We start from the raw sequence: 18,924 nt of genomic DNA, 5'->3' as shown, positions 1-18,924 counted from the left end.
TATATAGCAACTTAGGACAGTGCAGCCATTGTCATACATGCCTGTACATACAAGCTAATCACAGTACTTACTGTAACGTATCTTACAGTCTACAATACCAATACCAGTGCTTGCCTAATGGGACTGCTATACAAGTCAATTTGTGCATAATGCATGTATACATAGCTCCTAGCTGTCCCTGATTTCGAGGGACTGTCCCTGATTTGGAACAAAGTCCCTCTGTCCCTCTTTCCTCCTCTTCTGTCCCTCATTTTTGGTACATAAAATGCACTACTTATCTTTCAAAAAGTGTTTCCCAGTGCTAAACCTTTTATCCAATTTCTAAATTGCTTCATTTGTAAATTTCAGAAGCCAGTATATAGGAATAGTAGTGGTAAAAAAAAAAAAAAAAAAAAGCAATTATGGGTTTAACCAGTCATTTTTTGTACAATTCCCCTTTAAGTAGGCATGGCAGGGGGTGCTTCCTATGTCCACATACTTTTGCTAATAGGTTTCCCTCATTCCCATCTCAGAAAGTTGGGTGGTATGTGTATACAGTACAAGCTGCCTACATTGCCTCATGCCATTCTGATTTCTGCTTATAATACCTTCCCAAACAAGTGAAACATAAACCAGTCTGTGCTCCACAGACCTAGGCAACTGACACATTTCTCAGATGCTGCCAGTTACCTATTTTATTGTCATCATAATGTCAAAAAACAGCAAGCAACAGAGTTCCTTCCAGATCAGGAACCAAGCAGACAAGGTAAATGCTTGGTTAAACCAACTTGGGAGGTTCAACAGAATAATGAATCAGACAAAGAAGAACTGTTTGCTAATGTTCATTACTTATGGTACAGAACAGTTGATTGCATTAACATTCATTTCCAGCAAATGAACAACCTGTATCAATACACTATGCATGCTTCTATATTAACCTTAATCTGGTTGAATGACAAAAATGCAGGCAGTATCTCCCTTATCAGAGTGCGCACACTGGCAATTCATGGTAAAAGTCATGACTGAGGTATAGCCGATATTACGGCTGTCATCCCCAACAACCCATCCCCCATCTACCCAGTAAGACAAACAACACCACAACTTCTTGGGTTAGAAAGGCCATAGCAGCCATTTATTGAACCAAATACAAATTTTGTTACATAATAAATTATTTAATTTAACTGAACAGTAATGACCCAAAATCAGTACAGTGACTAACCTTGTAAACTAACTTTGTCAATGTCTAGGGTCTTAGAAGGCAAGTTATTAACCAGCTGGCTGTATCTCCCATCAAAATAGACTCGGAGGCCCTCAGCCGCAACTGCACCGGCTCGAGGACTATTACTATTAAGGTACCCTCGATACAGCCAAATGACTCTTAGCCATTACCGTCTTAAAGTGTTACCAAGGCAGGTACACCCATACCTGAGATGGGCCCCACCCTTCCATTTACACCTTTTAAAACCATTACAACCTTCCAAGACCCTAAGACCCCTGCCCACTGCTATGACAAGAACTCACCAGCCAACCATCCCAGGCCACACGCGCACCCCTAGTCCAAGCCCCTTCCGGAGCGTGCCCCAGGACCAACTTCCCCAATTCGGTAAAACTGTTCAACCATAAAAACCCCAGAACCACAACAATTGCAAAATACCAGGGAGGGAGGGAGGGAGAAGCTATTTCCCTGCCGCCCTGCTCCGAATGACTCCCAGGACCCCCCCAGAACCACCCTTTCTCCCTCAAAGACTCCATCCTGCACCACCCTACCCATCTCCAATCAAAACTGACCTTCTGTCCACTACAAAAGTTTTGTTTATTTAACCCCTGAAGTACCCCAGCCTTACTGCTAACCTAGTCATGTCCGCCCTTGTGGAATAACCTGCAACTAGCATACTGCATATGGCTTTAACCTCTTACCGCTTGGCCCACATACATATACTGTGGGGCGGCGGCTCTTCTGCACTTCCGTACAGGTACATGACTTCACACTTCCAGGTCTAAAGCACCAAAAAAATGGGATATAACGCAGAGGTGATCAAATACCACCAAAAAAAGCTCTATTTGTGGGGAAATAAAGGACAGCGATTTTATGTACAGCGTCGCACGACCATGCAATTTTCGGTTAAAGTAACACAAAAAAATGGCCTGGTCATGAAGGGGGGTAAACCTTCCGGAGCTGAAGTGGTTAAAATTCTTTCCCTGAGAAGCTAATCACATAGGTATGGAACAACACAGAAGTTTTTGCTTATGCAAAAAGGACAGCCTGTTGTTATTAAACATTCAGAGATAGCCGTGGTGTGTTCTAAGAACAGGAGATGTTCCCGGTGATCATCCAATACATTTATAAAAGATTCATCAGGTGCTATGCAGGTGTATCACAGGACATCATGCATAATGCACTCTAGCTTACAGTGATCACTTATTCCAGCATTCCCAGAAACCCCAGATTTGCACTTAGGACCAAGAAAAAAAAGTTTGGCTTCAGGGTGATATAATTTATTGGATACCAAAATAAAACGTAGTGTAAGCTTTTGAAGCACGCTGGCCTCTTCATCAGGCAATCTGAACTGACAGCAGGAAAAACATATTTAATACAAAAAACAACAAAGAGATGTATATTTTATCAACGTGATGAGTGGCATTGTGTGCTAAAAAGTGTTGGATACATATGTAATTAGGGATCGGTGTCACAGGGACACAAAGGAGTTGTCATGTCACACTTTACACCTAAGTGGGAAATGGACATGGTGTGACACTGTGTACAGAAAACCTTAGTAGCATATACATCTTGCGCTAGCCCGCTACCAGTGAATCTATACCCCACTGGTTGCCCCGACCTTGCAGGTCCTCCGACACCTCTGACACCTTGGGTTCAGACATTTTGGTGGTGACTAAAGACACACACACAATTCAAGTGAAACAATGGGACTTTGTTTACTGTAGCATTAGAAGCATTAGAATCCAGTAACATAAACTTGGCACTTGATAACGTTTTACTATGACAAATAATACTGAGGATAGAAGGCAGTCAAAAAGAAAACAATAACTGATTGCAGGTTTTAATAAACACTTACACAAGATCAAGACTCTGTCTAGATAGAAACCTATGGGAACAGGCAGAAAAAGGGCAGAGGAATGACCCTTTCTTAAGTCAGAACCCTTCCTTCTGTACCTTCACTCCACGGGTCCAGAACAAGGTATCACACTGTAATTGGTGAAAACAACTTAACCTTTAGTCTTAAACCTGGTCATTTAATTACTAGAGTCTTGGGTGAGCATTAATTCCTTGTTGTAGTCCCTTGAAGAAAATAAAGCGCTGAATTTTCAGATAGCTCTTTGGGGATATGCTGGAAATATCCTAACAAACAGAGTGAAGTGCATTAGGCTGAGGTATCCTTACAAGGAGGACCTACATCTATAGATAACAACTACAGATGAGCAATTATATGTTATATTTCTTGTGAGTGTTTTTAATCCTTTATTATTAAAACGCTATTGGGATACTACACTTAGCTGGCACTTCCTTCCCTTCTGCTTTTTAACTTTTGATAAATCTGACAGATCTGGTCACAACTCTGAGGATAACAGCCGCAGGTGGTTCCACACTTTTCCTTATTATCCCCAACTATTATGGAATAGAGACTTTTATATGGATCATCTTTCCCCCTGACTGTTGGTAGATATTTATACCTTTGGGTGGCTGGTTTATATATACAAAACAACTCTGTGCACCAGTGCCTCTATTCCTTAACTAACTACGTGACATTTAAAGTGGTTGTATAGACCTTTGGGTCTGGTATGGTTTGGGGCGGGACCCCCACACCATTTTTTCTTCCACTTGCCGGCAATGTTTTTGGGAAGCCCGTTGACAGCTGATGACTCATCTTTTGTTAAGGACACCACAGCAGGCTTCCCGTCCCCGTTTTGCTCGGCCCAAACATTCGCCCATCTCTAATTACAACAATTATACAAATAATAAGAAAACAGACACATTTTAATGCTAAATTAATATATTAGAAAACATGCTCACTTGGTACATGCAAAATGGAAAGCACAAACTTTTGCACATTTGCAGAGGAAGAAAATTTCAGAGCCAATTTCAGTGGTTCAATAGGAAAAAAATGCATATGAAAATATTCCAGAAAAAGCTCAAACTTTTAGTGAAAAAGGCTGTAAATATATAGTTAAAATATGAACTTAGTCACAAGGTCATATCATTTATATTGGTAAAAAGAACATCAATGTGACTCACCATTTAATATTCCTTCTCCTTTTAGACTCTTTACCCCCCCAGACAGAGGAATTCCATCGATATAAAACTCAATAAATCCATCATCCAATGTTATCAGAAGATGTATCCAGACATTTTGTTCCATAAATTTTGGAGCTCCAGCTTTAGCAAAATAAGTAGTGTTAGATCCATATGTTACATAATAAAGAAGGACCATAATATAGGAGTTGTTTGTCTCTACTTTGACACCAAAATACATTGTGCCATTATCGTTGTCCTTTGATAAAATAAATCCATTGGTGTTCTCAAGTGGTATAGTCCAGGCAGAGAAAGTAAAGTTTGTCAGTGTGTTATTGATATTATCAAAATACTGAGGCTCAACAACACCAAAATCACCTTCTTCACCACTGAAAAACAATGCATCTGTTCCACTCTGGTGTCGTCGCATATGAGCCTGCAGCGGTACTGAAGATGGGAATGAAGCCAGAAGTATGAGGTCCAACATTGGAGGCAGACCAGCCCTAAAGGATTCAGAAAGAATTTCCCAGCCAACTCGAACATTTCCAAAAGTGCCCTGATGTCTCCAGACTGAAAGGTTAGTTACATATCGCATGTCATCTACTGACAATACATCTTCAGCTACTTCCCGATCCTGACTTTCAGAGCCAATCACAAACACTCCAAATGGGTCATCATTGAAAGGGATCATAACTGTAACATTAAGGTTTGTTTCCGCCAACTGTCCCCCCAGACCTGGAAATCCACCTGTTAAAGAACAAGTTTACTCATGTGAGAAGATAGGAATAATAATCATGCACTGCGTCAATTAATGCAATAAAATTGTAGAATTCTTCACATAGACCATGGGTGTCCAACCTTTTGGCTTCTCTGGGCCACATTGAGTGTAGAGAAATTTTCTCGGGCCGCATATAAAATACTGTATATACTATAGTGAAGTTATGCTCCCCCCCCCCCCCCCACTGAGGCAGCCTCTGCCTACCGTTAGTTGGAAGCTGCTGTGACCGTTCCCCCGACCTGACTTCCTTCCTCCCCAGCAAAAAAAAAAATTGTCAGGTGGCAGTGGGCCGCATTTCCTGAGGTTCCGGGCCGCAGGTTGGACATGCCTGACATAAACATTCTTTCATAATTTCTAAAAACAGGTCTGATTTCTAAACGTAAGGGCATTCTTAGGCTGGTCAGATGTGCATGTATGATCACATCCACCCCCAGGCATTTTTGCAATATGGTGCTGCTGAAACAAGAACTGCCACATGATTCGTAGGGAGCAAATGCGATTTGCAAATGAGAAAAACCTATCCCATTACTGTTTTCTCCACCAAAAAGCCAGGACTAGGTATCACCTGTCTAGTTTACCCTTTCCCCTATCCTCAGTGGATCTGGTTAAAAGCACAGCTACATGCATACTGTCTTCTAAAATATAGTTAAATATTTATTTTTATTAATAATAAAATGCTGTTTAATACATTTAAAATTGTATTTGGTGCCACATGCATAAACACATTTCTGGTTTTATCTTGTGTCCTCACAGTGTGCATCCCCCTCCCACCTTTTGAATTCTACTTTAGGTCAGGGAGGTCACTCATCACAAGAATGGGCCAACAACAGTTAAGTGCAGTGGGTAAGACAATAGTTTGATTAGTACTTGCATTATAGAGTACCCTAAAAGAAACCAGGGGGCTGGGAAGGCACCTGGAAATGCATTTTACTTAATGTAAAATTTGTTTTAAATATTATTATTTCTTATAGTGCTTACATACGTACCTGAAATATTCACCAACTTTAAAATGTAAAACTCATTAAACTCTGGAACTTGATCAGGAACAGCATAGAGTGTTATATATCTGAACTCTTCTCTATCGTTAAACAACAGAGAGCCCCATGATTCATAAAATTCTTGGCCTGGTTGTAAGATGGAACCATTCTGAAAGATCTGCCAGTGTAGAAGCACACTGCCAAAATGGCCTCGTTCTCTCAACACCCTGCAAACATGACATGGTAAATACAATATAACAAAAGCCATTAAAAACAAAGTTCAAACAAGATATTACAACTCTTACCACTTTAAAGAAAAATGATTTGTGGTCAATTTTGATGTGTATTTTTTTTAAGTTTTTTAATTTTTTTATTTATATATGTATATGCTTTTCAAATGAAGGGGCATGGGCCCCAAAACATGTTAGTGGAGGTACTTCACATATCCAGGATACAATTTCAGCCCTCTGTTTTCACATTCTGGGGATAGTCTTATATTTTCCTTCTCCATGGTTTCTGTTGTGTCTACTTCAAAGTTTACTATTCCTGCTACCGTTTCTTTTTTGGCCAGCTTCCTAGTGATAGTGTCTTCAGCATCTGTAGGTGTCATCTGATTTACCATTGGAGGACTATTCCTGATGATATGCCTCTTTTTTTTTACCATTTTTCTATTTATTAAAATTATTTTTATCTGCACTATCCGGTGCACTCTGTTTTGTGTTTCTATATACTATATATACTGTATAATATGTCTTGGTTTTCCAAAGACAAAGGATTCCCAGAGCACCATTATCCAAAAAGACAGCACAGTAGAAGTTACCTGCCTTGAGAATGGCTTTGCTTTACTGAAACTTTGACACCGCCTTATAGTGAAATTAAATTTCAAATGAAAATAAAACAACAAACTTTTAAAAATTTACACAAATGTGGCCCCTAAACTATTACTTTCAAGTTTTTCTTTAACCTTCCCAGCGGTATTCCCGAGTGGGGCTTGGGGGTTAAATTTCAGTGCCAAAAGCGGTTACCCTGAGCCACACTCGGGGTACCGCTAGGAAGATCGCTGGATCCTGGTAGAGGGGTTACATACCTTGTATCTCGGCGGTGTGTGGCGGTGGATCTTCCTCCCAATGCTCTGTGTGCCCTGGCTTCTGTCTCCTGCGATGTATATATATATATATATATATATATATATTTATATATATATATATATATACATACATACATACTTTATAGTATATATATATATATATTATAGTATATATATATATATATATATACTTATTTATAGTTTTTTATTATATTATAATTTATGATTTTGTGTTTCAAACTTTATCATACCCCAGATGTTATAAAGAAGAACGCACAGAAAAAAAAAAAAATCATATGTAAATAGTAGGTTTGGGCTGCTCATTCTTAAGAATTACATGCAAAATAATGGTACCGCTTTCAGTACCTAAAATCCGAAAGAATCATACCGCCAGGGAGGTTAAAGCTCAACTGGCTGGGAAACCCTAAAATGATTCCTGCAGCGAGGACTGCGCATGCACTTCAAGGGTTATTTAATTGCTTAGGTCTAGGGGACACAGAAAAGTTTCACTTATGCTCCATTCACCTGCTAAACGGGTCCCCACAGTGTCTTCTCCCCCATGCTCCATCGGTCTAAAGTCCTGATGTCCTCAAAACCAATGCAGGATACAAAGGCCTGCACTGGACATGATGACGTTGAGGGGCTGTCTGCTGCCAGAGCATATGGGAGTGCCACCTGCTAGGGGGGCTGGTAAGTAAAAAACGGGGTTAGGCTTTAAATAGTTGAAGTGTGAATAAAAGTAGCATTTCACCTAATATGGAGCACATACTATTAAAATGATCTGTATGTCTTTTATTTATTTATTTTATCTTTTATTGTTATCATTTATGATAAATATTATGTTTTTTTATACATATTTGTAAGTTAGTGTGCTTGCTGATAAACGTTTAAGGACTTACTTGAATTGGTTTGATGTGCCTTCTTCAACAGTCTTGTCAACAGGTTCAATGTGAAATATTCCATTAGGGTCATCATTGGCTTTGATAACCACTGTTGCATTTCCATTTCCACTGACTACTGTGTCTCCTTATGAACAAATACATATTTATTCTATATTACAGTACATTTCAGTATGGCAAGTTATTTTTTTATTTAAAGCGGACCTTCAGTAATTTTTTCATCTTTCCATCTACATATTAAATCTTCTGCCATTGTTGTTTTAACTTTTTTTTCTGGCAGTAAATACCGTATCCAGCCCACTTCCTTATTCTTGTCTGGTAATTTGCCTAGGTTAATTATATCATGCATAGCTCCCTTTCTCACTCTCATGAGAGTTTGCCAGCAAGGGATGGGGGTTGGCAGGAGACTGGAGGAGAGATGAGTCACGGTAGAGCCAAAGAGAGCTGCAGAGCTGGAGGGGGCTGGATAAGGGCAGAGATAACAGAAGACTGCAGAGATCCATGTATATTAATCCACAGAGAAGAAATGTGCAGGCAAGCAGTGGTGTGTGTTTATGTGTGTCTATATATTTGTGTGTGTGTGTCTGTATATATGTGTATGTGTGTGTCTGTGTGCCTCTGTGTGGCTGTGTCTGTGTAAATCCAGGAAGTGAGAACAGTCAGCAGCTTCAGCTGCCCACAGTTAAAATGGCTGCAGCCAGACTTAGTGGAGGGAGATTTCTTCAGCATATTTGGCAAGTACAGAATCACAGTATATATAAAATTTGCAACATGGTTGGAGGAAAGCTTCAGAATGCAAAAGATGTTTTTTTTTTATTACAAGTTATGTGAGCAGACTGTAGTTCCTCTGTGATTGTGTGCATGTTATCAGAGAATAACATTGTATTGTTATCTCAGGTGCATCCAGTTCAGATTTGACCTCAGCTGTCACCTAAAATGCAAAGTCACTGGTATGACAATGACCTGGCTTGAATGGCTGTGCCAAGCAAGCTCCTAAATTTCAAACTATTGGTCCAAAGCATTATTTATACTTTTTTTACTAGTAGCCTAATCTGTCTATGTGTGAATTTTGAAATGAAAATCATTCATGGTATAGGAGGGTAATGTTCTTTCTTATGCCTTACCACTTACAATTGTGTGGATTACAAAAACCTTTATCAGAAAACAGGGAGGTGAATGTATTGATTTCAACAATATCATGCAGGAAGTGGCACAAAGGCTAAGCTTCACTGCACTAAGGTCTGGTTCACACTGGTGAGGCTTTGAATCACGCCACTTCACTTCAATTTCAAAGCCGCAGATCAGTGCGATTTGCACCGCCAATTTCATTGTAGCTTGTGATTTCATTTAACAGAAATCTATGCAGGTCGCAATGAAATCAGAAAAAAGTAGTGCACGAAACTTTCATAATCGTTGCGGCATGTCGCAGCAATATGAAATGTTCCATTGCCTGATGAAGGGGCCCTGTGTGGCTCTGAAACATTGCTGTATGTTTATCATGTGACCTCGAAAATAAAGCTTTGGACCCTCTCAAGGAATCTTTGGTGTGCTGATGACATTTCCAGTGACATGACCAGTTTCTTGTACGTGTGTGTGGGAAATATTGCGCATTGCCGGCAATGGGGTGCAACTTGTCATGCAATTTGGAACTGTCAAATCGCATGACAAATTGCATCGGCTTAAAGTGTATCTAAACCCAAAAACAATTTGATCATGTATGTATTTTTGTCTTAATGCTTAATGGTTTAGATATGCTTGAAATGCTCAAAATAAAAGAGATACACACTGGAATCCCTTCCCCCTCCCTTTTTTTTTTGTTTCTTCTCTTTTTGTTTTGTTTTGTTTTTGGTTGTTGTTGTGTTTTGTTTTGTTTGTTTGTATATTTGTATAATTGTATATTGTTTGAAAATCAATAAAAAATGTATTTAAAAAAATGTCTTAATGCTGACATCTAATGACAATTACGTGTAACTACATCTTATTATTTTAAGTTTGTAAATGGCATGATCCAGTTTCACTGTATGTTAGAGCTACTTAGTTTAGTCCCTAGATAGAATTCAATAAGCTACCAGCTTTCATAGCAAGCATTGTGTCTTTATACTTCAAATGACTAGTGAATAACCTACGTACTGCATTTTAAATAGTAAAACTATGTTTCATTAAGCTGTTGTGTCTTACTGGAGAGTTGAGCTGTCTGTGGAAGTCATATATTTAGCAGGTAACCCCACTGGCTAGATGGACCAATGGTACATAAATGCATAAAGCAGTGCTTGAAACAGAACAGTATTAATATTGTAGCTTACGAGTTTTTTTTTTTTTCACATGGTGGTGCGGTCATTAATACACTTCCTGTTTAAGGGTGACTCCTCTACCTATGTAGGAGCACTGGAGACACCCCTGGATAGCAGCACTGTCTGATCAGTATAGCATTCAATAGACTAGTAGATTTAGACGGACTTTATATAAGTAACTAACAAATTAAAGCAGAACTCCAGATAACACTTTTTAAGCAGTTGCAGCATCAGTTTTTTTCTTTTTGGGATAAAGGTTTTAACTATTTGAATAAAGGTGACCATTTCTAAGTACCCCTGTCAGTGAGAAATGTTTTTTCGCAACCCTTTACACTTTTCAACCAACTTCCACTTTTGCTGGACAGCTTGGTCTAAGGGAAGTTGAAAAAAAAAAAAAAAAAACAGCAGGGTCAACAGGTAAAAGAAAGTTACAAAGTGAACTTTTTGTTAATGCTAGTAACAAACTGCATCATATTTGTCATATTTGACTTTATTTTTGGTAGCACTTAAAGAAGTGGTGGTTTGACTAAAGGCTGGGTTTAGGGTTCAAGGAGGCTCCACAAACACATAAAAAGGCAAATTTGAAGGCCAAAACAGATGCGTGATATTAAAGCTTTGGATTTTTTTACATTAAAATGACAAAGATGTTATACTTACCAGCTCTGTGCAGTGGTTTTTGCATAGAACAGCCCAGATCCTCCTCTTATTGGGTCCCCCATGGGCGCTCCTGGCCCCCCCCTCCTGCCAAGTGCCCCCACAGCAAGCAACTTACTATGGGGGCACACAGGCAGGCTCGTTCCCAAGCTGCAGCTCTGCATGTCCATTCACACACAGATCTGTGGCTTGTCCCTGCCCCTCTCTCCCAGCCCTGCCCCTCCCTCATTGGCTTACTGGCTGTGAATGACAACAGTGGGAGCTAATGGCACCCACTACTTTCTCAGCTAATGAGGAAGAAGAATCCCCGGAGAGCCAATGCTCTTGAGCACAGCTCTGGAGGAGGAATGGACTCAGGTAAGTATTAAGGGGGTCTGGAGGGGGGGGGGGGGGGGTCTGCTGCACAGAGAAGGGTTTTTACCTGTATGCATAGAATGCATGAATACAAAAATTCTTGAGGCTTTTAGAACTACTTTAAGCACTGTTGCTATTGAAAAAGTTTTAGGCCAGGTCATTATAGATATAAACATATTTATTTCAGTCCTATATAGAGGCAGTGTTTCTTAGAACAGCATATGACAGCAAAGTTTTCTTGGTAAAATAAGCACCATCATTAATACTATTAAACTAACCTGTAGCATTGAGAAGCTGTAGATAAAAAAATTCATCCATTTCTGGAATATTATCTTCATTTGTATGAACTGATACATTTTGCATTCTCTCCCCAACACCAAACACCAGGATGTCTCCAGCAATAGAAGTAAAATCTCCATCCTTAGCACTAGCTGTACCACTGACAGTAACATAGGCAACAGAGGAGACAAAATCTGCAGATCCATTGCGTATTATGGTGAAGTTTGCAATTTGCCCTTCCTCAATCCATACCACGACTGGTTCTGAAATGCAATGAAAGTTTGCAGTAAGATGCTAATATAATAAAAACGGGTCCTATATATCCTTTTATACTTGAGTCAAAAGAATGAACAAAAGATCTATTTGATATCAAATTGAAGAAAAACTGTGTAATTTTAATATAAAAATTCACTTAAGTAATCTTAGCATGTGCTTAAAATGGATGTAAACTCTAACATATACCCAGTGAAGTTAACAGCCTCAGATGATACATACAGATGAAACAAATCCACCTACATAAGTTTTACATGCATATCCGCTGTCTTAAGCTTTGTAATTCTTTAGAATGTGCACAACATGTTAGAGATTTTCTCTTCCTCATCAACACTGAGAGTGTAGTGAAGCCTTACACTATGTGACAGCTGATTGGAGGAAATGCACACACCCCTACTCCACATGGGCAGAGGAAGGAAGAGCTGTGCTGTGACAAGACCAGCTGTCTGCTAATCTATTTATAGCAACCTCCCACGACACAAAATTCAGCCTGGTTTTATCTCAGTTGACGGAGAACTTGTCAGAAGCTATCATGCTGATAATAGAAGAACAGAGCAGGAGAAAGCCACAGTGGTAATTTAAAAACAATACTTACAGAAATGTGTAATGTATTTACCTGCACTTTGTAGTCAAACAAATAAAACAGAGGTGGCATTCAAAAACTTCAGAATAAAAAAAAGCTTTTACAAACATTTGTACATGTATTTTTCAACATATCTAATGACCAAGCATTATGGTTACATACATTCATGTAAGGTTTTACTGTCTCTCACAGTGATTGAGTAGTGAATCACACAATAGAGTTATCTAGCTTCCAATCTATACACCTCAATGAAATGTCTTATTTTGCAAGAATCAGTTTTATAAATAATGAAAATAAAATACCTGTAAAGAAAACGGCATCATCATTTTTATTTATCATCAAAGTGGCAGTGGTAACATCTCCTATCCTGGCACCACCAGTTGGATTTAAAATCATGACTGTGAATATTTCTGTCTCCTCTGGAATCTGGAAATGTGAAAACAAAATACCATAACATTCCATTCATTTCCCTTAAAATCACAACAGAAGCTTAAAGCTTAAAGTGATTGTAAATGCATATATGCATGTCATCCTTACCTGCTCTGTGCAATAAAAAAGGAAAAAAAGCAGTGCTGTATGAATAATAGTGATACTCTTCAACACGTGTACAAATGTGCATAAACAATCCAAAGTTTATCAAAATCTGAGATTTAAATCAAATAAAATAGATCACAATAATGTGAATAAAAGTTCCTAAGTGTAAATGAAATAGTTCCAGTGTTATAGAGGTAGATCTTTTAACCTCACAGGTGAAGTCATCAGGGATACTGCTCAATCAACTGCAATCAACAGGTGTCCTAGAGCATGACCACAAAAGAAAAGGGGGTTCTTTTGTGGTCATGCTTCAGGCCACCTGTTAATTGCGGTTGATTGAGCAGTTTCCCTGATGACTTAATCTGTGAGGTTGGAAGATCTACCACAGGGATCCTCAAACTAAGGCCCTCCAGCTGTTGCGGAACTACACATCCCATGAGGCATTGTAAAACTCTGACATTCACAGACATGACAAGGCATGATGGGAATTGTAGTTCCTGAACAACTGGAGGGCCACAGTTTGAAGAGCCCTTATCTACCGCATCAATAGTGTATAAGATGTATCTTCATGAGGAAGACCATTGAGTACAGAATGCGGTTTTGCTGTTCTGTAACTAAGGCCTCATGCACACAAGGTGTTAGAAAAAACGAGCTGCAGAACCACTGCCAATGCCAGGAAAAAGCAGCTGGAAAAACGTGCTTTTAGTAGCTTTTCCCATTGGCGTTATTGCACGTTCATCTGTGTTAGCTTTTGGCAGCATCTTTCTGTCTCTATTCAAAATCAATGGTTGTCTATGGGCCATCTTTGATACAGCTTTAAGCCCATTGATTTAACCGTCTGTATATGTAGTGTTGTTGATGTCGCAGGGGGCATCCAGATTCCAATAAGCCCCCTGCCCGCAGACCCCATAAACACCGCCCAGGGGAGAGGCCTTTGGGGTACGGGGGTGCAGAGCCCCCCCTGCCCCAAAGCACTCACCTCCCTATGTTGAGGGCGTGTAGCCTGGTATGGTCCAGGAGGGGGTGGGCCCGCTCACTCGCCCCCTCCCCTTTCCTGACCTGCCGGCTGCCGGGCTGCATGCTCGGATAAGGGTCTGGTATGGATTTTTGGGGGGACCCCATGCCGTCTTTTTGTGTGGGGTTCCCCTCAAAATCCATAGCAGACCCAAAAGGCCTGGTATGGGATCTGGGGGGAACCCCACACCGTTTTTTTCTTCCATTTTGGCGTGGAGTTCCCCCTTAAGATCCTCCATCATGATTCCACTTGGATGCGACTTCCATTCAAATCAACGGGCTCCCATAGGAAACAATCGATTTTCACTTAAAAAAAAAAAAAGTATGACGTGGCTTAACGCCGTATAAGCAATGTTAAGTATCGTTTAGCAGCCTTTAGCAGCGTCAGACATTTTTACAGCTGTAACGCCGGTCCTCAGAACACACTGGCCCTGGGTTTTTTTTTTTTTTTTGCAGCTTGAAAACGCCTATGCCTCTACATGGACTGCAGGTACTGTAAGGGCCTCGACCTATTGTTGCCCTCCATTTTCGGCTTGGTCGCTATTGTTGTAGACCAACCATGGCCCCCCGCTATAACTTACAGAGTCCTTATCTCTGCATATCTTTTGGATGCGTCCACTGCATTGATCATTACTGTACCCTTTTAAATGGTAATCCAAATTGTCTCTATTAACGCCCATGGACTGAACAGCCCGTTCAAACGTAGGTCCCTTTGGAGAGAAGCTCGCGCCCTCAAGGGTGATGTTATATGTGTGCAGGAGACCCACTTCACGCGATCAAACCCACCTAAATGCACGGATAAGTCTTATCCTCATATATTTGTTTCTTCTGGGGAATCCAAAAAAAAGGGGGTGCTCACCGCTGTTAAACAATCCGTGGCCTTTTTAGCTACATGAGGCGGTGTCAGATGAGGCAGGTCGATATTTGATATTGATTTGCGACATCAACAACACTACATATACAATTGTAAATCTCTATGCCCCGAACAAGGGCCAGATCAAATTCTTTAAAGCATTAGTCAAGAAGGTGGATCGCGTGAAGAAAGGCCTAACGGTGTATTGTGGGAATTTTAACTGTGTGGTGGACCGGGAACTGGATTGCTCTCCGGCTCAGGGACGTGCAAGGGCTACTCTGCAACGGTTCTTGCATGCCTCTGATCTGTATGATGTGTGGCGTTGCCTTAACTCCACGGAACGGGATTTTACCTACTTTTCGGCCCCCCACAAATCTTATTCACGGCTGGATTTGTTTGTGGCCGATTTGCAATTTTTGAGGGGGGCGGAAAAATCTGTGATTCATTCTATCTCATGGTCTGACCACGCGCTGGTTTCAGTGGCGCTCTCGGAGTCTCACGCGACGGCGCCTGTGCATTTGTGGCGCAATAATGTCTCTTTGCTCCTGGACCCCGTCCATAGGGACCGACTGGGTGGTCAGATAAGGGACTACTTTGGGGATAACGACACCCCTGGGATAGACGTTTTTCAATTGTGGTGCGCTCATAAGGCGTTCTCGAGGGGGTTGCTCATTCAGCAGGCTTCTAGGGCTAAAAGGGCAAGAACAGTGGCATTTAGGGCCCTAATGGAGAAACTTAAAGCACTAGAATCAGCTCATAAAATAAATCCCTCTCAGCTCTTGTTGCGAGACCTCACGAACTGTAGACTGCAGGTTAGAGCCAAACTTATGGAGGAACATCAACACCTCCTCTTCCGCACTAAAGCGCGGCATTACTCTCAAGGGAATAAGTCAGGGAAAATGTTAGCTAACTACTTAAGAATAAGACAACAAAAAACCAAGCTGGCCTCCATCACCGATCCCGTTTCTGGTAATCAGGTGCGTCACCCTACTGAGATCGCTAACGCTTTCTCGAATTACTACACCTCATTATATAATCTCCAGGATGACGTGACCACCCCACAGCCTACAGATTCCTTTATTGCCGACTTCCTAGATTCCCTTCATCTCCCAGGGGTTACGGACCATATGCTGCAATCCCTTCACGCCCCCATAACCGAGGAGGAAATCTAACTGGCCATAGCTTCTCTGCCCTCCAATGAATCACCCGGGGCGGACGGCTTCTCTTCAGAATACTATAAGGCTTTCAGTCAGGTTCTGTCTCCATATCTAAGTAAGGTGTTTAACGCTGCTGCTCAGCGCTCCTCCTTCCCTGAAGAGATGCTCCAGGCGGTTATCGTGGCACTCCCAAAACCTGGGAAGGCGCCGGATGCCCCTCAGAATTTTTGCCCATTTCCCTTTTAAACACCGACCTCAAGCTGTATGCCAAAATACTAGCGGTCAGACTAGCTGAGGTGACTCCTCACCTGGTCAAGGCTGACCAAGTTGGCTTTGTGAAAGGGAGCAAGGCGCCGGATGGTACCAGGAGGATGTTGGACCTGGTGCAGATAGCTGAAACTCGGAAGGTGCCCTCGGTGTTCCTGACATTGGATGCTGAAAAAGCGTTCGATAGGGTTCACTGGGGGTACCTTAGAGCGACGCTCAATAAATTCGGGTTGAGGGGGAACATCTTCTCAGCTATCTCGGCACTGTACACCAGGCCCTCAGCTTGGGTGTTTACATCAAGTGCTCTATCATCTAATTTTAACATTACAAATGGGACCCGTCAGGGGTGTCCCCTTTCCCCCTTGATTTTCTCTTTGGTTATGGAACCTCTGGCTGAGGCGATTAGGAGCGACCCTAATATAACTGGGATTTCCGTGGGGGGTAAGGATCACAAAATCTGACTTTTTGCAGATGATGTGATCCTGACCTTGACTTCCCCTGTAAAGTCATTGCACTACTTACAACAACAGCTAGACAGGTTTGGGACAGTCTCTTACTACAAACTTAATGTCACTAAGTCCGTGTGCTTGCCACTCTCCCTGAACCCTCCGATCTTGAAGTTCCTGAAATTGAAATATCCCTTTCAATGGACTAACAAGTCCCTTACGTATCTGGGTATCTCCTTAGTGGCGCCGGCATCCTTGACATACCAGACCAATTTTGCTAAACTACAGTCAATTGTTGCGGGGGACTTGCAGCACATTGCGTCCTACGATCTTTCTTGGATGGGCCGCATAGCTGCCCTCAAGATGATAGCGCTTCCCAAAATATTGTACTATTTTAGGACGCTCCCTATATCGTTGCCGGAATCCTTCTTTCGAGGTATGGATAAGCTCTTTCGGAAATTTCTCTGGGGGGGTAAGGTACCTAAATTGTCATACTCCACGTTACTTAAATCTAGGTCGGCTGGGGGGGTGGGCTTCCCGGGGGGTGGGCTTCCCACATCTTAGGTCCTACCACTCTGCTGCTCTTTTGGACCAGGCGAAAGCTTGGTTCAATCCGGCTTCAGACAAGCTGTGGGTGTTGCTAGAAAGGGCAATGGTGGCGCAGCGAGATCTACCATCTTTGCTCCAGGCCGCATTGACGAAGAGGGAGGTGCACATTCCCAGCCTGTCCTCACTGCGGGCCACACTGGGCGCTTGGGGGGAGGTGCAAAAGTTAGGGGGAACCCCGACAGCTAAGAGAGAATTAACACTGGCGGCTTATCAGTTCCTGCTTCCCTCCCTGAAAATTCCGCGGACATTGTTCCCGGATACCTTCACATACCACGATGTCCATAAGCAGGTCGGAACCCCGTCCTCCTTCTTTCATGCACAGCTACACCATTACCACATTAAGTATCCTAACCCGACTATTGAGGTGCCCTCTGAGATCTGGGACTACTTGCACAAAGAGTACCGTAAAACAAAGGGGTTATCATGGTTTTACCACCGTCTGCACCTCCAGCGTGGGTGGGTTAAGTCGGCTAGTATGGTGGCCTGGGAGAGCGACCTTTCAGTGGCATTTTCGGAGCTGGAATGGCGGCTGGCTATTCGCTCCTTTTACACATTTACGCATTGTACTAATCACTGGGAGGTGGCTCTCAAATTTCTCCACCGTAGTTATCTGACACCTGTGAAGATGGCAAAGATGTTTAAAGATGCACCCATCTCATGCTGGAGGGGTTGTGGGGGGAAGGGCACACTATTCCACCTACTGTGGCAGTGTAGGAAGCTGAGAGGATATTGGGCAGCGGTGTTTGCACTAATTATATCCGTAACTGGAATATCGTTGTCCATGTCCCCAGCCCTAGCTCTATTGAACTTGGGTATTGACAAGGTTCCACGACCGTTTCGTTGTGTAACCTCACACATACTTACAGCTGCTAGGATGTCTGTCACCGCAGCATGGAGGTCCGCTGATGCACCCACGGTAGTGGATGTCATAAATAGGGTTAAAACCCACTACTCCTACGAACAGTTCTTTGCCAACTCCAACGATAGAAGCCTGCTGTTTGATCGCGAATGGAATCCTTGGTTGCTAAAGTACCTGAGCTGAGGGGTTTTCCTCTCGTTCGGGCTTGATCCTTACTTGATTACATTATTAATGATGACATATGTTCATATTTGAGGCTGTTGTTTAGACCGTCCGGTTGATGGTCCCCATGTCTAGTTGCGTGGTTATTGCAAACGTAATGTGCTAAAGCATGCTAGAGTTATGGTTCTTCGCAGATGCACTTCTTGTTAGCTCCAGGAAGGACTGGGTGTACGCTGGGGGCCGGGTCCCGGCTCCTGCGGGGGAGGGAGGGGAGGGCGCGGGACCACAGTATTGATCCCCTTGGGGGTGGTCCGGGCGGCCCGACCCTTCGGCTCGACGCGGGGGATTAGGCTGGGGTCCGGTCTCCGGGGGGCCCAGCTGTTAGGTACTGGGGGCTCTAAATCATTATCCACAACGGTTTTGCATGGTATACTCTGGTATATTTACTGTATCTGTTCATTGCTATATAGCCATTACGTGTAAATGTACTGTATCACGTGTTTGATGTTTTGAAAATTTAATAAAAACTATTGAAAAGGAAAACGCCTATGCCACTTGCCACTTGCAGCTTCAAAATGTCTATGTGTGCATGAGGCCATAAAATAACATGGAGAGGCGTT

The 18,924-nt window shown here is 42.1% G+C and overlaps 1 protein-coding gene across 1 annotated transcript in view; it reads right to left on the bottom strand.

The window, feature by feature from the left end:
• The window catches only part of ADGRV1 (adhesion G protein-coupled receptor V1), a 654,157-nt gene that overhangs the window by 513,871 nt on the left and 121,362 nt on the right, over positions 1–18,924 (bottom strand). The window contains exons 17-21 of the mRNA XM_082259824.1: positions 12,706–12,829; positions 11,547–11,810; positions 7,970–8,096; positions 5,993–6,210; positions 4,232–4,975 (exon numbers count right to left, since the gene is read on the bottom strand). Coding sequence (XP_082115950.1) covers positions 4,232–4,975; positions 5,993–6,210; positions 7,970–8,096; positions 11,547–11,810; positions 12,706–12,829 — 1,477 coding nt within the window. The remainder of the gene's footprint in view (positions 1–4,231; positions 4,976–5,992; positions 6,211–7,969; positions 8,097–11,546; positions 11,811–12,705; positions 12,830–18,924) is intronic.

Source organism: Pelophylax lessonae (assembly GCF_965119305.1).
Source record: "Pelophylax lessonae genome assembly, chromosome: 1".
NCBI classification, from domain to species: domain Eukaryota; kingdom Metazoa; phylum Chordata; class Amphibia; order Anura; family Ranidae; genus Pelophylax; species Pelophylax lessonae.
The sequence above is the reverse complement of the archived record's forward strand: the minus strand, read 5'-3'. Positions and strand labels throughout refer to the sequence as shown.